General features: G+C 42.1%; 2 protein-coding genes across 9 annotated transcripts in view; one reads left to right on the forward strand and one right to left on the reverse strand.

The window, feature by feature from the left end:
* The window catches only part of PFKFB1 (6-phosphofructo-2-kinase/fructose-2,6-biphosphatase 1), a 136,041-nt gene extending 123,268 nt beyond the window's left edge, over positions 1 to 12,773 (reverse strand). For 3 of the 6 annotated variants that reach the window (XM_053202368.1, XM_053202367.1, XM_027053468.2), the window contains exon 1: positions 6,804 to 11,476. In XM_053202368.1, coding sequence (XP_053058343.1) covers positions 6,804 to 6,909 — 106 coding nt within the window. In that variant the 5' untranslated portion in view covers positions 6,910 to 11,476. Of the gene's footprint in view, positions 1 to 6,803; positions 11,477 to 12,428 lie in introns of those variants that run through there. The other 3 variants (XM_027053469.2, XM_027053471.2, XM_027053470.2) reach the window with 3 other exon arrangements.
* Positions 12,774 to 14,069: 1,296 nt separating this feature from the next.
* Positions 14,070 to 23,364, forward strand: APEX2 (apurinic/apyrimidinic endodeoxyribonuclease 2). 3 transcript variants are annotated; one of them, XM_053202365.1, is made up of 6 exons: positions 14,070 to 14,599; positions 15,606 to 15,689; positions 17,694 to 17,874; positions 18,410 to 18,556; positions 19,306 to 19,375; positions 22,081 to 23,364. In XM_053202365.1, the coding sequence occupies exons 1-6, from the start codon at positions 14,443 to 14,445 to the stop codon at positions 22,984 to 22,986; spliced, it is 1,545 nt and encodes a 514-aa protein (XP_053058340.1). In that variant the 5' UTR covers positions 14,070 to 14,442; the 3' UTR covers positions 22,987 to 23,364. The 3 variants fall into 3 exon arrangements, with proteins under 3 accessions (XP_053058340.1, XP_053058341.1, XP_026909340.2); XM_053202366.1 differs by lacking the exon at positions 17,694 to 17,874 and having other exon boundaries at positions 14,584 to 14,599; XM_027053539.2 differs by lacking the exons at positions 14,070 to 14,599; positions 15,606 to 15,689 and having other exon boundaries at positions 17,744 to 17,874; positions 18,324 to 18,556.
* Positions 23,365 to 23,838: the final 474 nt, after the last annotated feature.

A 23,838-nucleotide genomic window follows, 5' to 3' on the forward strand; every position in this document is an offset into this window, starting at 1 on the left:
GGAAGAAAATATAAGAAATTGAACACTGAAGCAGAAAAAAAAAATGGGTGGAAGACATGAATAGACATTTTTCCAAAGAAGAAATACACATGACCAACAGACACATAAAAAGATGTTCATCATCACATACCATCAGGGAAATGCGAATCAAAACTACAATGAGATACCACCTCACATCTCTCAAAATGGCTAAACTCAATAACACAAGAAACATGTGTTTGTGAGGACCTGAAGAAAAAGGAACCTCTTGGACTGTTAGTGGAAATTAGTGGCTCAGTCTGTTAAGCATCCAACTTCAGCCAGGTCATGATCTCACAGTTTGTGGGTTCGAGCCCTGCGTCTGGCTCTGTGCTGACAGCTCAGAGCCTGGAGCCTGCTTCAGATTCTGTGTCTCCCTCTCTCTCTGCACCTCCCTCCTCACACACTCTCTCTCAAAAATAAATGTTAAAAAAATGAATAAAATTTCAAAAAAAAATCAACTGTAATAAAAAGACAAATAACCTAATTTAAAAATAGCAAAGAATTTAAATAGACATTTCTCCAAAGAAGATATACAAATGGCCAAGTAGTTTATGAACTAGTTTATAGTTTATAGTTATAGAACTAGTTTACAGTCATTAGTGAGATGCAAATGAGCATCATGAGATATACTTTCATACCCACTTAAGATGGATATAATTAAAAATGGACAAAAACAAGTGCTAGTGGGGACACAGAGAAATTGGAACCCTCAAATACTGTTTTTGGGAATGTAAAACTTTGAAAAACAGTTTGGCCACTTTGAAAAATATTTTGGCAGTTCCTCAAAGCATCATAGATTGAGTTACCAGATGACTCAGCAATTTTATTCCTAGGTATATATCCAAGAGAAATGAAAGCATATATCCACACAAAAACTTGTACAATGATGTTCGTGGAAGCATTCATAATTGCCAAAAGTGGAAACAACCTAAATGTCCATCAATTTATGATTAGATAGATTGTATATCCGTACAGTGAAATATCATTCAGTTATAAAGGGGAATGAAATATCTACACATGCTACAACATGGATTAACCTTGCAAATATTATGTCCAATGAAAGCAGGCAGGTAGAAAAGGCCACATATTGTATGATTCAATTTGTATTAAATGTCCAGAACAGGCAGATCTATAGAGACAATAAACAGATTAGTGGTAGCCAGGGGCTGAGGGGAAGGGGGAACTGGAATGACTCCAAAGGGTATGAGGTTTCTTTTGAGGGTGATGAAAATGTTCTGGAATTACTGGTAATAGTATACAACCTTGTGTATATGATAAAAACCACTAAGTTGTATACTTTAAAAAGGTGTGTGAATTAAATCTCTATCAAAAACAATCTTTAGAAAGTATAGAAAAGATATACCAAGCAAATAATAAACTAAATGTATTAATATCAGAAAACATTTTGATTGTAGGGCAAAATGCCAAAGATACTAAATAACCAGAAATTATTTCCTTACACATTGATAAGATATTAAATTCACCAGGAAGATATAACAATTGCAAATGTATTTACAATTATTCAAAATTGACATAGTTACCAGCAGATAGCAACAATTTTTTTCATATCAACAATTAGACAAAAACCCAGAAGAATGTAGAACATTTGAACCAGATTAACAAACATGACTAATTGAAGGATATACTACACTAAAATGTATATTTTTTTCAGGCACTTATGGAATGTTTACCAAAAATGACCTTCTTTGGTACAAAAAGCAAATCTCAGTATGTTTCAAAGAATTGAAATCATAAGAAGTTTGTTCTCTGAGAAGAATGTAAGAAAACTGGAAGTGGCAGGGGCACTGATCTGTCAAAACAGAAGCTGGCCCAAGGACTGGCACCAAATTACTGAAGGCCTCCTGCTGTGTCAGGCATTAACCCTTTAGTTGTTAAATGGTGATTAGTAGGTCCCAGCCGTCCTGAGAAAGGGACTGAGGTGGCCAGGGCAATGAGGTAAGTGGTGGGGAAACTAAAAAAGCCAGGAGCAATGTCTATTTACCAAATAATCTGGAAAGACTTTTAAAATCCTTATGTCCATACAATTGTGCATCTGAGGAATATCAGTCCTATTTACTAGGTCATTTATAACATCGGGTGCTGATACTCAAATATGAGATGAGCATCCAACTCCAGACGTTAAAAAAATCAAAAGAAATTGAAAGAAATAGTATAATGATAAGACTAAATAGAAAACAAAGACATAACAGAAAATTAAAAAGCCAAAAGTTGATTATTTTAAAAAACTTATAGAAGTGACAAACTTTGGCAATATTGATCAAGAGGAAAATGAGAAAGTACAAATAAACAATATCAGAACAAAAGAGAGGATATAACTGCAAATGCAACAGAGATTTTAATTTAAAAAAAATGTAACGTTTATTTATTACTGCGAGACAGAGAGACACAGAGCGTGAGCAAGGGAGGGGCAAAGAGAGGGGAGACACAGAATCTGAAGCAGGCTCCAGGCTCTGAGCTGTCAGCACAGAGCCTGACGCAGGGCTTGAACTCACAAACTGTGAGATCATGACCTGACCCGAAGTCAGTTGCCTAACCAACTGAGCCACCCAGGCGCCCTGCAACAGAGATTTTAAAAATCCAAAAATAAGAACTTCAAGCAAATAAATTTGAAAAGTTATATGAAATAGAAAAATTCCTAGAAAACCATAACTTAACAATATTAACAAGTAGAAATAGCAAACTGGAATAATTCTATAACTATTTAAAAGATTGTATCAGTTAAATTTTTTCTTTCAAAGAAGACAGCTGTCTCAAACGGTTTTATCTGAAAGTTGTGCCAAATATTTAAAAACATATAGTTTCTTGTATGACCTCTGTCAGAAAATAATATGAAAGGAAATCGTTCCCACTTCATTTTATGACACCAAAATCAAACAGAAACATGAGAATGGAAAAATTACAAACCAATCTCATTCATGAACAAAATGCCAAATTCCTAAATATAATGTTAATGAACTAAATCCAGCAGTTTTTATTTATCCTAAGACTGTGAGATTAGTGCAACACGAGAAAAATCTCTAATGTAATTCACATTAACAAATTCAAATAGAAAATTAACATGTCATCTTAGTGAATACAGAAAACACATTTAATGAAAGTACTCATTAAAAAAAATCCTATTGACAAACTAAGAATGAACTGGAACTTCCTTAACCTGTTAAATGGTATCTACAAAAAACTACTGCAAATTTATTCAATGGTGAAACTTTAAAAGCATTCCCTTTAAAAATTAGGATCAACATAACAATGTGCATTGTTAACATTTCTATTCAACATTGTACTTAAAATGGTGTGTTTGTGTTGGAGGTGAGAGGTCCTAGGAGTCCAGTAATATAAGAAACGGAGATATAAAAATATAAAGATGGGGGTGAAAAAAGAAAACTGTCATTTACATATAAATTATCAAAATTAATAAGAAAGTTTATCAGGTTTTCTAGTTACAAATGCAATATACAAACAACTATAATTATACTTGTAAACATTAGCAATAAATTGCTATAAAATATATTTTTCTAAAAAGGTATTATTTACAATAGCAGCAAGAAATAAAAGAATTTCTGGGGCATCTGGGTGGCTCAGTCAGTTAAGCATCTGACTCTTGATTTAGGCTCAGGTCATCATCTCAGGGGTCTAGAGATCCTGCCTCATGTCGGGCTCTGCACTGGGCATGGAACCTGCTTAAGATTCTGTCCTTCTCCCTCTGTCCCTCCCCCACACGTGCACAGAGGCACTCTCACTCTAAAAAAAAAAAGGAAATAAAAGAATTACTTATAATGATGTGCAAGTCCTTTCAAATTATAAAGCTTCACTTGAATAACATGGAAAGGGTTTAAATAGATGGAGAGACATACTATGTTTACAGAAGACTCCATGTCACAAAAATGTTAACTCTCCTTAAATTGATTTACACATTGAATGCAATTTCAATCAAAATCTCAAAAGGTTTGCCTGTGTGTGTGTGTATGTGTGTGTGTGTGTGTGTGTGTGTGTGTAACTTAAAAAGCTGATTCCTGGGGCACCTGGGTGCCTCAGTCATTTGAATGTCTGACTCTTGATTTCAGCTTGGGTCATGATCCCGGTGTCCTGGGATCAAGCCCCGTGTTGGACTCCATGCTGAGCATGAAACCTGCTTAAGCTTCTCTCTCTCTCTCTCTCTCTCTCTCTCTCTCTCTCTCTCTCTCTCTCTCTTTCTCTCCCTCTCTCTCTCCCCGCTGCCCCTCTACCCTGCTCGTGCATGCTCTCTCTCTCTAAAATTAAAAAAAAATGAAAAGTTGCTTCCAAAATTTATGTGGACAAAAATTTTTATTGCACTATTGTTCATAACCAAAAGCTAGAAACTACCTAAATGATCATAAACAGTTAGATGGGTAAACAAACCATGAGATATTCACAAAATGTAGCATTGCATAGCATGGAGAATAAACAATGTAACTGCATGCACAATAATATAGATGGCACACAAAACATAATGTTGAATGATAAAACAAGTGCAGATGAACATACACAGCTTTTCAAGCACTTTACACATGTTAAAGAATTTAGTTCTCAGAATAGCATCATTGATTGTGTCCATCTCCTCGCCCACTGCCTCCTTTGGGGCCAAGTAGGTCTTCTAGAGAGGATGCTCCAAGGAAAAGATGATTCAGGTCTTTCAGTGGTAAATAGACTCCCAGCAAGGGAGGTGAGGCAGACATTGCCCAGGGCAGGATTTGGCAAACACTAAGTTTATTGCATCTGTGGTCTGACATAAGTCAGTCAATCACTAATGAGTGACTGTCTTGTGCAAACAGAGCCCATGCTTGCCTATGATAAGTGGTAGAGTGGAAGTAGAGCATTAAATACCTGCTATGTGCCAGGCTCTGAGCTTGATGCTGAAGATATGATGGGCAAAAAGATCACACACCTACGTTGTTTAAATAATACCTAACATTCATTGAGCACTTATTTTAAGCCAGACAATTCTCTAAACATTTCATATACTTTAGCTCTCTAATCTTCACAACAACATTATTAGTCACTTCTTTTTACAGATGGAACAATGGAAGCACAGGGAGGTAAAGATACTCTCCCAAAGTCACAGAGGCAGGAGGTAGCCGAGCTGGGATTCAAACCTAGGCAGTCTGGATCCAGAACCTCTGAACCACTGAATCACCCCAACAACATGGTGTGGGGAGTAGTTATTAATCCTGTTTTGCAGTTGAGGAAATAGAGGCTCAGAACTAAAGTGAGCACATATTTGTTTTGCACCCTCCACATGACAGCAACTATATTAAGTGATTTATGTATAATAGTTCTGCAACCTGAAAGAGTTCACAGGAATATAAAAGGCCTAACTCTGTAGGACCCACGTGTGCAGAGACTAGCTTGCCTGCTTGCCAGCTAGACCCAACTGTCCCTTGGAAAGGATCAAAGTGGTTGACTGGACGGAGGTGAGATGAAATTCTCAGTCTCATCCAGGCTCCTAGATCTCTAGATGAGTGAGTGAAACTGCTGGTGGATAGAAGAAGGAAAGAGAACAGGAGGCTGGGTTTTTTTCTGCCTCTTCCTCTTCTTCCTCTGTCTTCATCTTACATACTACATACCATATTTTAACATTCTACATCTTCCTGTATTCTCTAAGCAACTACATCTCCTCCCAAAATCCTTGAGCCTGAACATCCTCGAACATTTGTATAGTGGAAACTTAGCTGTTTCTCAAGATGTCTGGGTCCCACAGTGCACAACTGTCTTAACTCTGCCCACCTCATGGCTCCTCAAGCCATATCCTTGGGCTGGAAGCACCTTGGTTCACAACCATCCCTGTTATCTATGGGGAATGGTATACTACAGTTTATATATATATATATATATATATATATATATATATATATATAGAGAGAGAGAGAGAGAGAGAGAGAGAGAGTATATACATTTATATATATATAGTATATACATTTATATATATAGTATATATATTTATATATATAGCATATATTGTGTATATATATAGTATATATATTGTGTGTGTATATATATATAGTATATATTGTATATATATATACAAGTTTTGTTTGATTCTCCTTTGTCCCTGCTCTTTAAGTTCTCCAAGTGAATATTTCACAGCAGGGTGTCCCTGAGAAGCTGAGTGTTTTCTCTCTCAAATTCCCAGAACAGCAAAAGTGTCCATGTATGCCAAGATAGCAATGCAGGAGACAGGACACCCAGGGCATCAGACAGATAGAAACTTACCATAAGAGGCTTGAGAAAATGGAGGAGACAAACTGACCAATGACGTGGTACTATTATGTATCCAGCACCTGTTCCCTGAGAAATTATGCCAGGAACCATCACCTTATTTCACCCAAGCACTATCAGACAAGACCAATTTCCAGACACTTCACTGAGATCACCAAAATGAAACATTCTAGGCCAGCACTGAACAGTTCCAAATTAGAAATGTGAAATTTCAAACAATAAGCATTTGAAATAAGCTCTGGATAAGAAAGAAAAAAGTGCCTAGTGAAAAATCGTTCTGATTAAGATGGTCTTTACCTAATCTGCATTCTTTCTCTGTCTTTCATCTCTCTCTTTTTGTCTTTCTCTCATTCTTTTTCTATCTTTTCTGCCATTGCCCTTTTGTTATTTTTCAGCTATTTAATTCAGCTGCTTATCTAGTCCCACTTTCAGGTTGGGTTGGGGGTAGATGGGGAGCATGTCCTTTGCTCTTACATACCCCCTCTACCACCACCACCTTGAGGCCCAGGGAAGCAAATCACACTTACAGCCCCTCCTCCGTTGTAACCCGCTGCTGCCACTGCTATGTGGAATCCAGATCTTCTGCAACCTGGTTTGGGTGAGCTCTTCCATCTCTCGAGACATCTTAGGCATCACAGCTAATGACACCACTGTCCACAAGGTACTGGGCCTCACTCCTGCCTTACTAGCTATCTCTTCTGTTGCTGTGGCCACAGCAGCAGGTGGACAGAGTTGGGACAGGGAGGTGCACTGGGCTTCTGAGCCCTCTGGCAGCCTGTATCCAGCCCCCTCTCCTCTTTCCTAGTCTTTGCCTGACTTGCCTGCCTCTGTGCCTGTATGTACCAGTGGGGGCTTGGGCGCAGAGTGACAGAGAGAGAGAGAGAGAGAGAGAGAGAGAGAGAGAGAGAGAGAGGTTGGGCAGAGGTCAGCAGAGGCCTCTGAACTCCAAGGGCTGTGTACATAGGAGATAAGTTGGAGCCCAGCAAGGAAGGTAGCCAGCAAGATAGCCTAGGTCTGGCCAGTTACTTCCCTCCAATGAAGACAGGACTAGTAGAGTATGCAAATAAAAGACCAAAGATCATGTGCTTACATCCTGTGTGGGGTGGAAAAAGTAAAGGTGATGGAGACATGTCTCGGCAGCTTTCACAGCTTTGAAATAAAAATGCGCCCAAGTAGAATGTCAAATTCTAACCCAGAAACCTCTAGAGATCCACATCACAAATTCAAGGTTCTCAAGTACAAACAAAAAAATCCCTACTGAAAACTGCAATATTTTGAGCTAGCAATCAAAAACCCAAACTGGAAGTGGAAGGTTCATTGTCTCCCTGTTTTCCCCCACCCCCAAATGTTACTGCAACTATTGTCTTCCCCTGAATTCTGCTGCCTTTCCCACCACAGGGCCTCTCCCTTCTAAAATGTTCTGCTTAGGGAGCATACTTGGAGAGATGGACACCATCTGGTCATCTTTATGTTCTCCCCAACCAAGGCTAAATAAATTAGAGTAAACGTTTGGAAGAGGAGTGAATGCAGCCATTTTTGGGGGGAGAGATGGTAAGCACTGCCCACATGGCTTCCAGCTGCCATTAGGAACCCCAGGGAGAAAGGCATCATGATCTGATCCACAACCTGACTACAGCTCTTCAAGCCAAGCTGTGAAGATGGTGGAGGCTTAGGGTGAAGGCTGCAGCAGGCTGAGTGTGGGGATCAGGGAGCAATGACCTCAAAGTAGGACAAGTCCATAGGCCAGAACCATCCCACCCAGATGTGTGTGCTCTACCTAGCCACCCCCCTCCACACCGGGTTGTTTTGAGGTTTTCATGTGTAGAACTCATGTAATGACACAGCTTACCTGGAAGATGTCCAAGTGTACTCTTACTTCATTCTTTTGCAACCTTCCCACCCCCTGATGAATCTCCAGTGATTGGCTACAAGGAAACTCAACTTTCTTCCACTGAACTGGGCTACACAGGAGCAAGCTTTTGGGGATAGAAATCTCTAATCACTTTCCTTCAATGCTCTCAGCTCCACTTTGCCTTTTAAGAAGTTCCTTAAAAATTTATTCTCAGTGTCCTGGTCTATTCAGAGGTTAGATTCCCTCCGGTTGTGTATAAATCATTCCAAACCTTTAATACATTTCAAAGCCTGCTCATCTAAATGAATCTATTGAGGCAGTGAATCACAGTGGTTAAGAGCAATGGGCTGTGGAGCCATACTACTTGAGTGGAATCCCACCTCTTCCTTCTGCTATGAGATCCTGGGCAGAAGACTTAACTTCTCAGTGCCTCATTTTTTTTTTAATCTGATAAGAGTATCTACCCACTTAGAGTTGTTGAAGATTCAACATGTTAATACACATAAAGCAACCTAGAAATGCTCAAAATACATTACTTAACACCCATTCTTTTTATGTAGTAAATGATCAATCACCTCTTTAGCTAATCTGCAACTTCTAACATAATGCTGAGCATATAAGAAACAGTAAGGGGAACTTATGACATATAACAAGGGGTTAACATTTATAATAAATAAAGAGCTCTTGCTAATCAATTAGATAAACTCACTTTTACTTTTTTGGTCCTGTAGCAAACAAGTGACCAAGTCAGGAGTAAGACACTGTGGACCTGATTTTTCCCAGTCCAGGGCTTTTTTGTTGTTAATTAATTAGTTTAGCTTGATTTAAGAAGGGAGTCTTCCAGATGGTCTCAGAACCTTGAGAGTCTCAGAACTAGACTTTGGAAGAGATACAACTCTCTTAATCCTAATAAGTCTCCTAACTGGTATTACTCTGCTAATGTTAATCTTTTTTTTTCCCCTCAGCATTGGCTTTGCTTGCTACTGAGTTGGGTTTTTTTCTTTTTCTGACAGTGCAATATTGCACATACTATATTTTGTGTTAGATTTTTTTTATTGAAGTATAATTAGCATACAGTGTTATATTAGTTTCAGGTGTGAAATATAATAATTCAACAATTCTACATATTTCTCAGTGATCATCTAGATAAGTGTACTCTTAATCTTTTTTATTTATTCTATCCCTCCCCTCATCTACCTCACCTCTGGCAGCCACCAGTTTATATGTATTTAAGAGTTTGTTTTTGTCTTTTTTTCTTGTTTGTTTGCTTCTTAAATTTCACATGAGTGAATCATATGATATTTGTCTTTCTCTGACTTATTTCACTTCACATTATTATTCTCTAAGTCCATCCATGTTGTTGCAAATGGCAAGATTTTATTCTTTTTATGCCTGAGTAATATTCCATTGTGTATATATATGCCATATATTCTTTATCCATTCATCTACCAATGGACATTTGGGGTGATTCCATATCTTAGCTATTGGAAATAAGGCTGCAATAAACATAGGAGTGTATATATATTTTTGAATTAGTGTTTTCATTTTCTTTGGGTAAATACCCAGTAGTGGAATTGCTGAATCATATGGTATTTCTATTTTTAATTTTTTGAGGAATTTCTATAATGTTTTCCACAGTGGTTCCATCAATTTACATTCCCACCAGCAGTGTATCAGGGTTCCTTTTTTTCCCACATGCTTGCCAACACTTGTTATTTCTTGTGTTTTTGATTTTAGCCATTGTGACACATGTAAGGTAATATCTCATTTTCATTTGCAATGCTAATAATCTTAACAATAACCTTTCACATGTATGTTTCCATGGAGCACAAAGCAACAGCATATTCCATATCCTAGTTGTGCCTTATAAATATTCTCACTAGTCTCACAGGGAAATTGAGGTCTAGAGAGGGGAAATAACTTGTCCAAAGTAATTGAGCCAGTCACATGAACCCCCTTCTATGTTTACAGTTTTGTCCTCACAAACTTGCCAAGAGGCAGAAAGATAATTTTAGCAGCAGGAAATCTGAGATAGGAAGCAAGCAGGCTATTGGCAAGGTCTGAAAGGGTAAACCTGGATTCCAGGCTTGAAAACCCAAGTGAAAATTACCTGGAACTGGAACTAGCTAGCTGGTTGGTTTTGTTGTTGTTGTTTTGTTTTGTTTTGTTTTTGTGGTTGTATGTGTGTTGTTTGGGTTTTTGTTGTTGTTGTTGTTTACCACTGTTACCAATTTTGATACTGGAAGCAGGAGAACTAAACAAGCTTTATGGAAAAGTTTTAGAATGGCTCTTCTCAATCAAGTTCAACCTATTTCTGTAGCCATATGTCTCTTTAGACCCTCATGCTTAAACTACACTGGCTGACTCACTGATTCCCCAAACATAGCATATGCCTTTTTTTTTTTTAACCTCTGGGCCTTTGCTCAGCCTGAAATGCCTTATCTTTCCTTCCATTCTCAATTAAATCTGACTCATTCTTCAAGACCTGGTTCAATGTTTGTCTCCTCTGGGAAACTTTCCCTGTATACTGGGACAGGCATTATCTTTGGTTCTCGTATTGTCTATATGCTTCAATCTATCTGAGCAAGTATCCACCAGTGTTTGTTTGTATACTTCCCTACTAGACTGTGAGTTACTTGAGGATAGGGACTAGACCTCAGTTATCTGTGATCAGTGTTTCCAGTGTCCAGCTCAGGTCCTGGTAAAGGGAAGACACTTGCTCAGTGAGTATTTGTGCAATCTATATCTCTCTGCCCTAGATGAGATGACCATGTAGATGAATAATCCCCCATTCAGAAAGGTAAATGTTATAACTTAGAGCTATGCAGGGAACTGGAGGGGGGGGGCAAACTAGGTCTAAAAGTAGAAGGTGGAATCTAGAAAGTTTCTCAACCTTGAATGGGGCAGAATAGAATAAACAAAAGAATGAAAGCCTTCCCTAAAAAGGTCCAGTTAACTGGTTACAAAAAAAGAGTTCACTATCAGAGACTTACACAAGACCCAGATCTGAGTCACAAATTCTAAAATGAGGTTATCACAAATTCTAAAATGAGGTTAACTGTAGGAAGAAAAATTACATAGTGTGACTTCCTGAGGCCCACTTATCCTGACTATCCTCCCAAAGTATGGGGTATGTGGGAGAATCCCATTAAAAGCAGTATTAAGACCATAGTGATGGGGGGCACCTGGATGGCTCAGTCAGTTGAGCATTCGGCTTCGGCTCAGGTCATGATCTCATGGTTCGTGGGTTCGAGCCCCGCATCGGGCTCTGTGCTGACAGCTCAGAGCCTGGATCCTGCTTTGGATTCTGTATACTCACCTCTCTCTGCCTCTCTCCCACTCATGCTCTGTCTCGCTCTGTCTCTCAAAAATAAATAAATGTTAAAAAAATTTTTAAAAAAAGAAGACCATACTGATGGGTTACAAAATCACAAAATGGGATCTCCTTATTAGTAATGCTTGGGAGTATGTGAGTATGAATGCATTTATGGGGGGTAAGGGTATAGAGGGGAGATTGGCTACATGCTTACAGTTTAGGTGTTTATATGTGAGTATCAGACCTTCTGTGGCAACAGCCTAGGTAACACTTCCTTCTTAGCCACTTCCCTGGCCCACTATCCCCCCCCACTATATTCAGCCCCATGCCTAGGGCCCAAGGCTCACTGCATTGTAGTCCTAGGAGTGACTCTCCACAGACTATAGTCACTCAGGGAGAAGAGCAGCTGTACGGCTGTGGTGGTATTGCCTGTGGAGGCTAGAGAAAAAAAGCAGGATCACTAATCTCAGAGCATGAAGTCCTGAAACATCTCCAGAAATTCGATTCCTGTTCTCCCACTCCTCTTCACCTTGAGACAGCCCTCTGAAGGAAGTAGCCTAAGGACTTCAACTTCCATTATAGTAAGGAGGTTACTGAAGCTCAGAAAAGGTGAAAAGCTTGTTCAAAGTGCCACCGCAAACCAGACCTACTTTATACACCATTGGGGAGGTAAGAGATATAATTCCTACCATCCAGTTCACTCAAAACTGGAATAGACAAAGTTAGACTTTTCAAGGTGTTTGGGAACTGCATCTTTATGACAGTGTCCCACAAAGACAGGTGGGAATGGATGACAAATAGATACATACATACATACATACATACATACATAAATTAGACATAGATATCCTCTTTTCTCCAACTCTTCCATACCCTTTAATCCACACTTCAAGCAATCCCTATGTAAAGAAAACTTTCCAGAGAGCCTGAAGAATGGATTTGGGTTTGTGTAACCCCATCTATTTTTCCTTCTGTCTCACCTACCTGTTCTCCTAGAGGTTTTTTCTTCCATCGCTAATTATCCAACACACAGCTTTCTTGCATTTAGACCCTCAAAGCAAGTCCATGAGTGGCATCAAAGAGAGAGCCTGGAGGCATTGGTTGTTTCCTTGGAAAGGCTAGGGAAGTACCCTGGGTAAGAGGGGCATGTGTGCCCTCTGTTGAAATATCAGCTGTTAGTTATCAAAGAAGTTCGTGAGCCACCCGGAGCCTTTACTCTTCAGGCCAACCATGTGTTCTCCTTGCACCAAAGGTCAGAACTAATATTAACAAGCAACTGCAAAATGGGTAAATTAAAACCAGCAATGGAGACAGGCAAGATCTGGATTTCCTCGGGGCTGGGTTTCAAATTGGTCTTCAGTGTAAATGGACATGAACTCTTACTGGGCAGTGCTTTGGCAATAGGAAACAAGAGCAATAAAAATGTTAATTTCCTTTGTCCTAGTTATCCCACTCCTGGGACTCAATCCTGAGCCAATAACCATCAAAGCATGAAAAAGCTCAAAGCAACAATTTTTTTTATTTTAATTGCAGAGCTATTTATCTTGATGGCAATAACTGGAAGGTAACCTTTAAGTCCTCTAGGAGGAAAAGCAGCTCTTTGGGTCTTTTCTGCAGACATTGAGGATTATGGCTCTAAGACTATAAAATAATTCTGGGGAAAAATAATCATGTTGCAATTTGGGGTAAGGAACCTAAGACTGCAAAGTCATGCTTTTCCTTGGACATTAGGCATGTCTATTAGTTATATTGTGTGTTCTGAAAAACATGTCACTAACATGTTTTTGCATTTGTCCTGTGTTTGTTCATTCAGTTAGGAAATATTTATAGACTCCTAATATATGCTGTCCCCTAGATTAGAGGATGGGGCTAACAAGATGAATCAGACATGGCCAATGCTGTCAAGTTGCTGGAAGTCGTGTGACAAAAACAGAAATCAATGGTAGCTGTGTATTGTGATAAGTGCTGTGACAGAATGGACCAGAGGGAGCTGTGGGGGCCCAGAGGAAAAGATCTAACTGGGGAGGTGTGGTGTATGGGTGTTAGGAAAAACTTATTCAGGAAAGTATTCCTTGAGGTGATTAAGGTAGTGTTTGAATACTGGCTTTACCACTTCTGTGAGACAGATGAATTCACTCATTCTCTCATACTTAGCCTTAATACCCCTTACAGGGTTGCCCAGCGAATGAAACAAATATTGTATATGGAAGAGCTACGGGCTACACTGGGAAACAGTGCTGCTCTGGAGATTGGGTGGCCCACTTAAATTCTCTGGTCCTCGATTTTACTAATCTGAGAAATGGAGCCTATAAAAAGTATGTGTTGGGCCATGTCCTTAGGAATGTCATAAGGCATTATAAGACACATAATGGCTATAAGGTGGGTTTGAGACAGCTTCCTCCCTTCCTTTCTCCTTGCCCTTTAAAGCTAGGAGCCTAATCCTAAATCTTATTCCACTAATGTACTTCTTCCTGTTCCCTCTAGCCGCGCAGTGTCCTTCCCGCCTCCCCTCTCCTACCCAAGCACAGTTACAGCCATTACTGCCAGGACGTCAGTGACACAGCCAGCAGCGCACTTAGGGGGCAGTCGCACTAGGGACGGGGCTTCAGTCGCAGCGCGGTTCCGTTCAAGGTTCCGCTGCTTAAAAAGTGGTGAAATCTCGTTTGTAAGTAATTGGCGGCACCCAGGGGGCTTTTGAGCAGCAAGGAAAGGAAGTCTGACGCCAGTGAACGACGGGAGGAGCATGAGCCTAACTGCTGAGCTTTCTCCTGCCATTCATTCCACCCACGGATTTGCACCACACCCTTCAGCTTCCGCTCCTCCCGCCAATAAGAACTGAGGAACTCGAAGCCCTCCCCAACCTTCAACGACGCTGTTGTGGCGCGCAGGAGAACGCAGGCGCCATTACGCGCGGAAGGCAGAACTTGGCCAAGTTGAGGGTGTCCCGCCGACCTGTGGCCCCTAGGTTGGGCGCGGACTGTGAGGCGTTGGAGTCAAGATGTTGCGCGTGGTGAGCTGGAACGTCAATGGGATCCGGAGCCCCCTGCAAGGGATGATATACGAGGAGCCCAGCAATTATGCCGCCATGGTCGTGGGGCGCATTTTGGACAAGCTGGACGCCGACATCGTGTGTTTTCAGGAGACGAAAGTGACCAGTGAGCGCTCAGAAGTCCAGGACCCATACCATACTTTACCTTTTCTACTAACTTTTGCCCCCTACTTGTTATCATTTTACTTTCCTATTTCTCTATCCGTAGAGTCCTCTTAGACACGGTTCAGAATCCTGATCCCCTACCCCTTAAACTCCTATCTCTCACGCCAGCTTTATGTCTTAATTCCCACTTCATCTCCTGTCCTCCTCAGAACCTTAATTCCCTCACCCTTGTAACCTTCATCCTCGCTCAGATCCCCTAATTTCCACTCATTATCCTGTCCCAGATCAGTACTCCAAATTTCCAATTTCCACACCCTGTCCAGCTCCAACTCTCAAATTAGATCCCCCAACTCCCCTTCCTTGCTCCCAGCTCAGATCCTTTAATTTCCACCCCACCTTTGCCCTCAGTTCAGATTATCTAATTCCTTCCTTTTTACCTCTCCATCTCAGATCCTCAGTTCTCCCCTCACGTCCCCTATTTCTCTACCCCCATCTCTCCTTCCCAGACTCAGAACCTTATATCATTTCTATCACATGTCCCACCCCAAGATTAGATCCCCTAAGTTACCTCTCTCACACACCCTAGCTCAACACCCCCATTCCTTCCCTCTCCCATGCACCCCCTCTAAGACCCTCTAACTACATTTCCCTCCATCCCCAATTCAGATCCTCTAATTGCCTCCCTCTCATACCTCCTATTCCTAGCTCAGATTCCCAGTTCCGTCTCCCATATTCCCATTCCCCACCTCCAGCTCCCTCCATTAACCTAATCATTAGCTTCCTCTCACCTAATTCCCTTCCTCACATTCCATAGCCTCCCCCTCCTTATATCAATTTCTTCTCTAGTCCCTGCCTTTCTAGCTTCTCCTCTAATCATAGATATTTCCTCCCAACTCTGGCTCTGATATGTGCAAGGAATTAGCCTACAACTGTTAATTACAGACCTTTGTGTATCTGGGGCTTTACTTTAGGGGTTTTTTCTTTTGTTTGTTTATTTGTTTTTGCAGGGGATGTGCTGACAGAGCCCCTGGCTATCACTGAGGGCTATAACTCCTATTTCAGCTTCAGCCGCAGCCGCAGTGGCTATTCTGGTAAATGGGGCTTTCTGGGACTTAAAATGAGTGATGGAGGCAGTTCCGGGGTTTTCCAATATTTGATGAGAAGGTCGTAAGAAACTTGGGCTTTTTCTTAAGTTGTTTTTTTTTGAAATTACAAAGCTACTTTTAATACTTTGGGGTAAGCCCCACAGGAATAAAAATACTGGGAAGGTGTAACCCCCTCACCCCCAGGGTGATCCAGGGGAAAAAGAGGCTACCTGAGGGGAAGGAAGTACAAAAGGGACATGCTGCAAACTCAGGGCAAAGGGAATGCCATCTGTGCTGGAACCTGTGAAAAAAGGCAAACTTTGGTGGGGCTGGCTCCAGGCACACAGGGAAGGGCAAGAGGATTGGACACAAAGATACATGGATTCCTCCTTCTCCTTAGCCTTTTTCTGCTTCTGCTGAATGATCTCGGAGTCCCTCTGCATGCGGGTAGCAGCAGAAGCCTGTCATTCTCATTCTTTGGACTTTCCCTTAACCTATTCACTCTGCTTTTTCATATTCTGGCTGGTGGGCTAGCTGGTTACCATGGGTCATGGTGAGGGCAGTGGCTCTGGCCTGCGTCTTTTGCATCCCCTAATTCTGTTCAATGTTGAAGGTCCCCAGGCTTTTAATCCGCAGAGCTAAAGTCACATAAGATTATGTGAAGGATAGTTTTTATGTATAAAATTATTCTATTGGACTTTGGAAGCAATCATGTGGTAGTAAATTGTATGAGCTCTAGAGCCAGACTGCCTGGGTTTGAATCCTGTTTCACTTCCTAGCTGTGTACCCTCTGGCAAGTTACTCAACCTCTACATGCTTCATGTTTCCAGCTGAAAAATGGGAGATAATGCCTACCTCCTAGGGCTAGTATAGGCATACTTTGTTTTGTATGTATATATAGTATGCATGTATATTATATGTATATATGTATGTATATATTATATGTATATATAATACTAATATATAAACTTCTATGTAAATAAATATATAACATGAATTTACATATCTATATATAAATATACATATATATATATAAAACACTTTGTGTTTTGCATGTATTGTGTTATTTATTTATTTTAATGTTTATGTATTTTGAGAGAGAGTGTATGCGATCAGGGGAGAGGCAGAGAGAGAGTGAGAGAGAGAATCATAGTAGGCTCCATGCTGACAGCACAGAGCCCAACATGGGAGGGCCTCGATCTCAGAAACTGTGAGGTCATGACCAGAGCCAAAATCAAGAGTCAGACACTTAACCAGCTGAGCCACCCAGGTGCCCCAGATACTGCATTTTTTGTAAGTTGAAGGTTTTATGGCAATCCTGTGTTACAAGTCCCTTGGCACCATTTTTCCAGCAACACTTGCTCACCTCATGTCTCTTTGTCAGTTTTTGGTAATTCCTACAATATTTCAAACATTTTTATTACATTTGTTATGGTAATCTGTGATCACTGCTTGCAAGTTGGTAAAAGCTCAGGTTAACAGGTTAGCACTTTTTAGCAATAAAGTATTTTTTACTTAAGGCATATACATTGATTTTTTTAGACAAAATGTTATACATTTAATAGACTACAGCATAGTAACAACGTAACTTTTATCTGCACTGGGAAACCATAAATTTCATTTGGCTCGCTTTATTACAATATTTGCTTTATTGTGGTCTGGAACTAAACTCACAATCTATTGGGGTATGCCTATACAAGGATTAAACAAATTAGGCCATGTGATAATAATAATAGCTAACACTTTTTGGGTATTTACCATGTGTCCATGTAAAACACTTAGAATATTAACTTATTAATTCTGTGGCTTTTTTAGATGAAGGAACTCAGACTCCATGGTTTGAGTAGAGTTGCCTTGGGCTCTTGGAGCCATCCATGGCCCTTGAGTTGGGAGGGTTGTCATTACAGCAACACTTGATGAAGATGTCTAAGGTGACCTGTGTGGGGACAACAAGCTGTGCAATAGGCTGTTGGCTTCTAGGTCTGCTCAGAGTACCCTGTCTGTCTCCAGGTGTAGCCACCTTCTGTAAGGACAGCGCTACCCCTGTGGCTGCTGAAGAAGGCCTCAGTGGCCTACTTGCCACTCAGAAGGGGGACGTGGGTTGCTATGGAAACATGGATGAATTCACCCAGGAGGAGCTTCGGGCTCTGGATAGTGAGGGCCGGGCCCTTCTCACACAGCACAAAATCCGGTAATAGTTCACATCCCCCTGTCACTGAGCATTGCTGCTTCTACTCTGAGTATGGTGATTCTGAGGCTTGCCTTAAAAAACATGTACTCATGGAAAACTTCCCAAATTTGCCTTTCTTGGACTCTAGTTCTATCTGGGCTATTCACTGTGTGACGTTGGGCCAATCATGTCCCCTTCTGAGCTTTGAGTTCCCCATCTCTACAGTGGGGAACTGCAGGAGGTCCAGCTCTCTTATTACCCAGGCACCTCAAAAGCAACTTGGCAACTCATCACTCCCAGGTTGCTCTCTTTCTGGGTGTCTTGTTGTGAATGGCAGCACCATCATGTGGTTTACCTGGGGGTCATTCTAGATGCCCCTCTCTTTTGCCTTATCTGTAGTCAGTCCCCATGTCCTGTGCATGCCAGCCCATTCATGTCTTTCTGTTGCCTTCTTCACATCCATCCCACAGACAGTCATTAAGTGGAATCCACATGGTATGGGGAGGGAAAGCTTGGAAATGACCTTTTTGGCTGGGGGGCGGTCTCTTCTCCCCAGCACATGGGAAGGGAAAGAGAAGATCTTGACCCTAATCAACGTGTACTGCCCCCACGCGGACCCTGGGAAACCTGAGCGGCTAGCATTTAAGATGCGCTTCTATAGTTTGCTGAAGATCCGAGCAGAAGCCCTCCTGGCAGCTGGCAGGTATTGTAAACCTGGGAAGTACTTGAGCTTGTTCTAGGTACACAGCCTATTTAGGTGTCAAGCTTTATTGGAAGGAATATGGGGTCTTTGTCTTTTGAGGTCCTTTAAAGCCTAGATGGAGACACCAGCATGCCTACCTGAATGGGCCCTGCTCTGTATGAGCTGTAAGGACCAGAAAAAGTGATACAAATATGGGTTTTATTCTCAGATACCTCTGAGCACCTATTCTGGTTCCTTTTACTCACTATGAGCCCCAAGTCTAGTTCTGGTTTTATTTTCTCTTTTGTTAAGTGAATGTATGAATTCCTACCTCACAGAATAATTTTAAGGATGGAATGAGACAAAGAAAAAGTGCCTGGAAGCAAATGAAAAGTCTTGTCCCAGGGAAGGACAGGAAAGTGAGGGTGGCTTAGAGTAATCAAGGGTTGCTTCCTAAAAGAAGTAGTACCTGAGCTCAACTTTGAAGGACCAGAAAGATGCCTTAGGTAGAGATCAGTAAGACAATCGTGTCAAATAAGGAATGATGTCATCTTTGGAGATCAGAATTGGGTTGGTCAGACATAAAATGTGGTAATCTTGTGGTAAGATTGGAGAGGTAGGCTGCTATGCATTGCTGTGGGTTCCCACCTTGGCCTCAAGGTGGGAAGTGGCCAATCTGAGCTCTTGGGCCCAGGGGAAAGTACATGGGCCAGAACTATTGCTTCCCTTTCTTGAATGTCTAGTTGATAATCCCATATCATGTTTTTCAGCCATGTGATCATTCTGGGTGACCTGAATACAGCCCACCGCCCCATTGACCACTGGGATGCAGTCAACCTGGTAAGGCTCTTCTAGGCCCCTGCCTCATTTCTTTTTTTCTTTTTTTTTTTCTGATTGGGTTTCTGTTTAGCCAACCAACCAATGCTGGATTTTGGGGCCAAGGATAGCTTCCTTCATGGAAAAGCAGAGCTTAGTTTGAAATACTATTCTCAAAGCACTGAGGATTATTCATTCAGAAGACATTACTGATCTTGCCCTTGGCTTGGTCCTGAGCCATGTGTTGGGGACTCAGTTACCAGTCAGTACTGGCTCTTGGACCCTCAGAGGGCTCAGCATGGTGATGGGCTATGGACATATGAACAGCCAATTACAGAAAGGTGTCTTCAGGCTGAAGCAGAGATGGCAGGCCAGGAGTCTAGGCGTGCCTGGAGAAATGGGATTCCTGAGCCAACATAGACATTAGAGAGGCACCTGGAAATGGCTGGATTTTAAAAGATAAGTAGAACAGAGCTTTGGGGTGAAGAAAGCAAAGCATTCTAGCATGAGCAAAGGCTGCAAGGTGAGAATTTGCCTGGTGTGCATGGTGAACTGCAAGTCCCATTCTTGTTAGGCAGTGACATGGAAAGGGAGGTGAGTGGCCAGAGATGGGGCTGGAGAGTCCTTTGGGGGCCAGATTTCAAGGTCCTTGAACTCTACATTGCCTTGATCATTTCCCTAATATTCCCTGGTTTCTTGCTCATGAGCCTTCAATACCTCCCTGTTACTTGTTCAGTGCAGAGAAAACATCTAGGCCTGGCATTGAAGACTTTTTCTGGTCTGTGCCCAGTCTCCACTTCCATCCTCAGTACTCCTACACACTCCATCCACTGCAGACAGATCATCTCCTCTCAGTCCATTGCAAAAGTTATTCTCATTTTGGTCTTTCTCACTGTACCATTCTGTCTTTTTTTCTTATATGAATGTCTCATCTCTGAGTGCCTCTAGGCCGATGGTTCTCACCCCGATAGCACATTAGAATGAGGAACTTTTACAAGAGTATCAATATCTTGGTGCCACCCAGACCAATTAAATCAGAATCTTTTGGGCGTGGGGCCAGAGCAGCAGTATGTTTTAAAAGGTCCTAGGCTGATTTTATTGTACAGTCAAGCTTGACTAGAATCTATAAGCCAGTTCCCAATTTGCCTTATAAAGGGGAGTGATCAGTAATTTATGCTGGCATAGTCCAACTCAGTATTGGGCATGGCTCAAAGAAGGGGCTGTAGGAAGATTCCTTGATTAGTTTGCAGAAGAGCCACATAAACATAGATGTGGCTTCTAGCTGGGAAAATGAACAGAAATGAGATAATGAAAGAATGGTGGTGGTTGTGTGTGGTGGGGAAGACTGTACATTACAAAGCCTTTGGTCCCTCCCTACCTTATTCCTCATCAGGCATTTACTCAGTTTGTTCTTTCTGCTTCCTGAGATAGTTTATATAACTTTATACCTTTTCTTCTTAGTTCAGAACTATTGCAGATCTCAAAAGTGCACCTCTTCTTCCTTCTAGGTAAAGAGAATTAATAGTACCAGGTCACATGACAAGCACAAACTTTCCAAAATAGCAGAATATGTCCACTTCCTAAAAGACTGGCTCTTTTAGTCTTTTTTTTAATAAGCTCCATGCCCAACATGGGGCTTGAACTCAAGACCCTGAGATCAAGAGTCGTACGTTCTACTAAATGAGCCAGCCAGGTGCCCCAGCTCTTCATCTCCCTAAATGGCACCATTATCCCCTTGGCTACTCCAACCAGAAGTCTGGGAGTTGTGTTAGTATTGTTCTTTTCTATCCCCCCATCCCACATTCAATTGATCAGTGAGTACTATTGACTTTAGTATCAAACCATCTCTTAATTTCATTTCTCTTTGTCTCCTCAGGCCCTACCCTAGTCTGAGTGTTTATCCTCTCTTGCTTGCATGGACTATGATAGTTATCCTACTGGTCTGCTGGTCCCCAGTCTGGTCTCCCCTCAAGTCTTTTGGGTACACTGCTCCCTCTCTCCAGAGGCCCATTACAGAGGCTGCCCTCTCAATTTATAACACCCTCTGCCTGGCTTGCTCTTGCTCAGCCTTCACTTCCCAGCTCTAGATCACTTTTCAGGATGAGTTCAGGTTTCTACTTTGTCCCTAGCATCATGCCTGGCAAATAATCTGTGTTCTTTGAACGTTTTTCATTTAATGAGTGGGTGGGCAGGGGGATTGGATGGATGGATGAGTTGGGGATCAGAGCCAAAGGAAATACTTAGGCATAGATTTGTGGAGCTCCTCATCTGAGGAGTTGGTGGGGTAGTGGGAAGATGGTCTGTGAGGCCTCTGACACACACAAGATAAGACAAATTGTTCCAGAGGGTTTAAATGAAAAGGGTAACAGTCTTAACTCCTAATCCCAGTCCTACTTCCTAGAGGTAACCATTTTTAGCTTTCTGCTTTCCATCCTTTTGGGAGCAGTTTGAGAATTGCTTTGATTAAGCAAACAAGCTTTCAGATTTGGCATTTATGGATCAATGCAAGGCAAATGTAACCTGATACAGAAGGAAAAACAAACATGGGCTTTTAAATAAGTAAGGATGGAAATTGAATCCCAGCTCTGCCAGTTCTGGACTGTGTGACCATGAGTATTAGTCTTTGGAACAATCAAGTTTTCTCATCTGAAAAATGAAGCAGTTGGTTTTAAGTCTCTTCCAGGTCTAGGCATCTAGTTTTGCCTGTTTTCCTCTTTCCCCTTTGCCAGGAATGCTTTGAAGAGGACCCAGGGCGCAAGTGGATGGACAGCTTGCTCAGTAGCCTGGGATGCCAGACTGGGTCTCATGTGGGGCCATTCATTGATAGCTACCGCTGCTTCCAGCCAAAGCAGGAGGGGGCATTCACCTGCTGGTCAGCAGTTAGTGGTGCCCGGCATTTGAATTATGGCTCCCGGCTTGACTATGTGCTGGGGGACCGGACCCTGGTAATAGACACTTTCCAGGACTCCTTCCTACTGCCTGAGGTGATGGGTTCTGACCATTGCCCTGTGGGTGCAGTCTTGAGTGTGTCCTCTGTGCCAGCAAAAGAGTGCCCACCTCTGTGTACCCGCTTCCTCCCTGAGTTTGCAGGCACCCAGCTCAAGATCCGTCGCTTCCTAGTTCGTCTCAAAGATCCTGTGTTCAGGCATTCAGCACTGAAACTCAACAATAAAACCCAGGTACAGATGCACCAAAACAAAGCTCGTGTGCGCTCAACCAGGCCTCGGCCAAGTCAAGCTGGCTCCAGCAGAGGCCAAAAAAACCTGACAAGCTACTTCCAGCCATCTTCCAGCCATCCCCAAGCTTCTCCTAACTTGGAACTTCCTAGTGTGGGTGCCCTCGTGACCCCAAAGACGTCAGAAAAGGAGGTGATGGCCAAAGTGGTAGAGGGGCAGGCCAGTGCTTCAGAGGCCAAGGATGAGAAGGAGATACGGACCTCTTTTTGGAAGTCTGTGCTAGGGGGGCCCTTGTCCATGCCCCTCTGTAGGGGCCACAGGGAGCCATGTGTGAGGCGAACTGTGAAGAAGCCAGGACCCAACCTGGGCCGCCACTTCTATATCTGTGCCAGGCCCCAGGGTCCTCCCACTGACCCTTCCTCCCGCTGCAACTTTTTTCTCTGGAGCAGGCCCAGCTGAATCAACCCAGGCCTAGGGATATCTATCATGGTTAACCCTGTACATACTCAGGCCAGCCCCCTCCTAGGCTACCTCTTCCTCCCCCAAGTCCTCCTCCTCTTCTTCCACTTTCCTCAAGGACCCTTCCCTTTCCTCTTTCTCTTCCTCTTCCTTCTTTAAGGCCTCTCTTACTCTTTCTTCTTCCTGCCTAGCTCCTCCTCATTGGTGAGCTACTTGTTTGTGCCCTATTGCTGTGACCCAATTCCCCAATGTACTTCCCACCTTTCTGTCAGAAGTACACAGGAACCAATTGCCGTAGAAAGTTGGTTTTAAACCCCTTTATTCCTTGCTGACAAATATATCTGTGCCTAAATAAAGTCTGTTTTTATTTTAGCATACTATGTCATGTACACAATTTGGATATGCTCCATGAAGTTGAGTTAGAGACATTATCTCAACACTGGATTTCCCAGCGGCCTGTAGCCTGATGATACAACTCCTAGAGAGAGGGGAGGAAGGAAGAGTGGTATTCACTATAAAGGTGCTCTGTTGAATTGTAGGGGTTCCTTGCACTGCTGATGTTGGATCAGCAAGGGAGGTGGGTGTGGTGTGTTAGAAAGCTCAGGTGGATTGTGTAGCCTTAAACTGGCACTTCCCAACTGGTGTGTTCCACAGCTGCCACAAATGTATTATAGGGTGGAAAGAAATGGCCTTAGAGTTTCCAAGCAGGGCACAAATGTCAGGAGAGATTGCCTCCTAAGCAAGTGGTGTCATTAGTTCACCCAGGAGTGCCATGCAAATGTTTTCTGTGTGTTATGGCCTGGAAAGATTGGGAGCATCGCCTTGAAAAAGTTGTTTGCTATAGCCAAGTCT

This window comes from Acinonyx jubatus, chromosome X (genome assembly GCF_027475565.1).
Source record: "Acinonyx jubatus isolate Ajub_Pintada_27869175 chromosome X, VMU_Ajub_asm_v1.0, whole genome shotgun sequence".
Lineage (NCBI taxonomy): Eukaryota > Metazoa > Chordata > Mammalia > Carnivora > Felidae > Acinonyx > Acinonyx jubatus.

Excerpts from the sequence above, each read along its gene's own strand:
- APEX2 (XM_053202365.1), top strand. The coding sequence starts at position 14,443 with ATGTTGCGCGTGGTGAGCTGGAACGTCAATGGGATCCGGAGCCCCCTG. Across the intron at positions 15,690-17,693 it reads CAGCCGCAGTGGCTATTCTG|GTGTAGCCACCTTCTGTAAG; the intron begins GTAAATGGGGCT and ends GTCTGTCTCCAG. Across the intron at positions 18,557-19,305 it reads GCCCTCCTGGCAGCTGGCAG|CCATGTGATCATTCTGGGTG; the intron begins GTATTGTAAACC and ends CATGTTTTTCAG.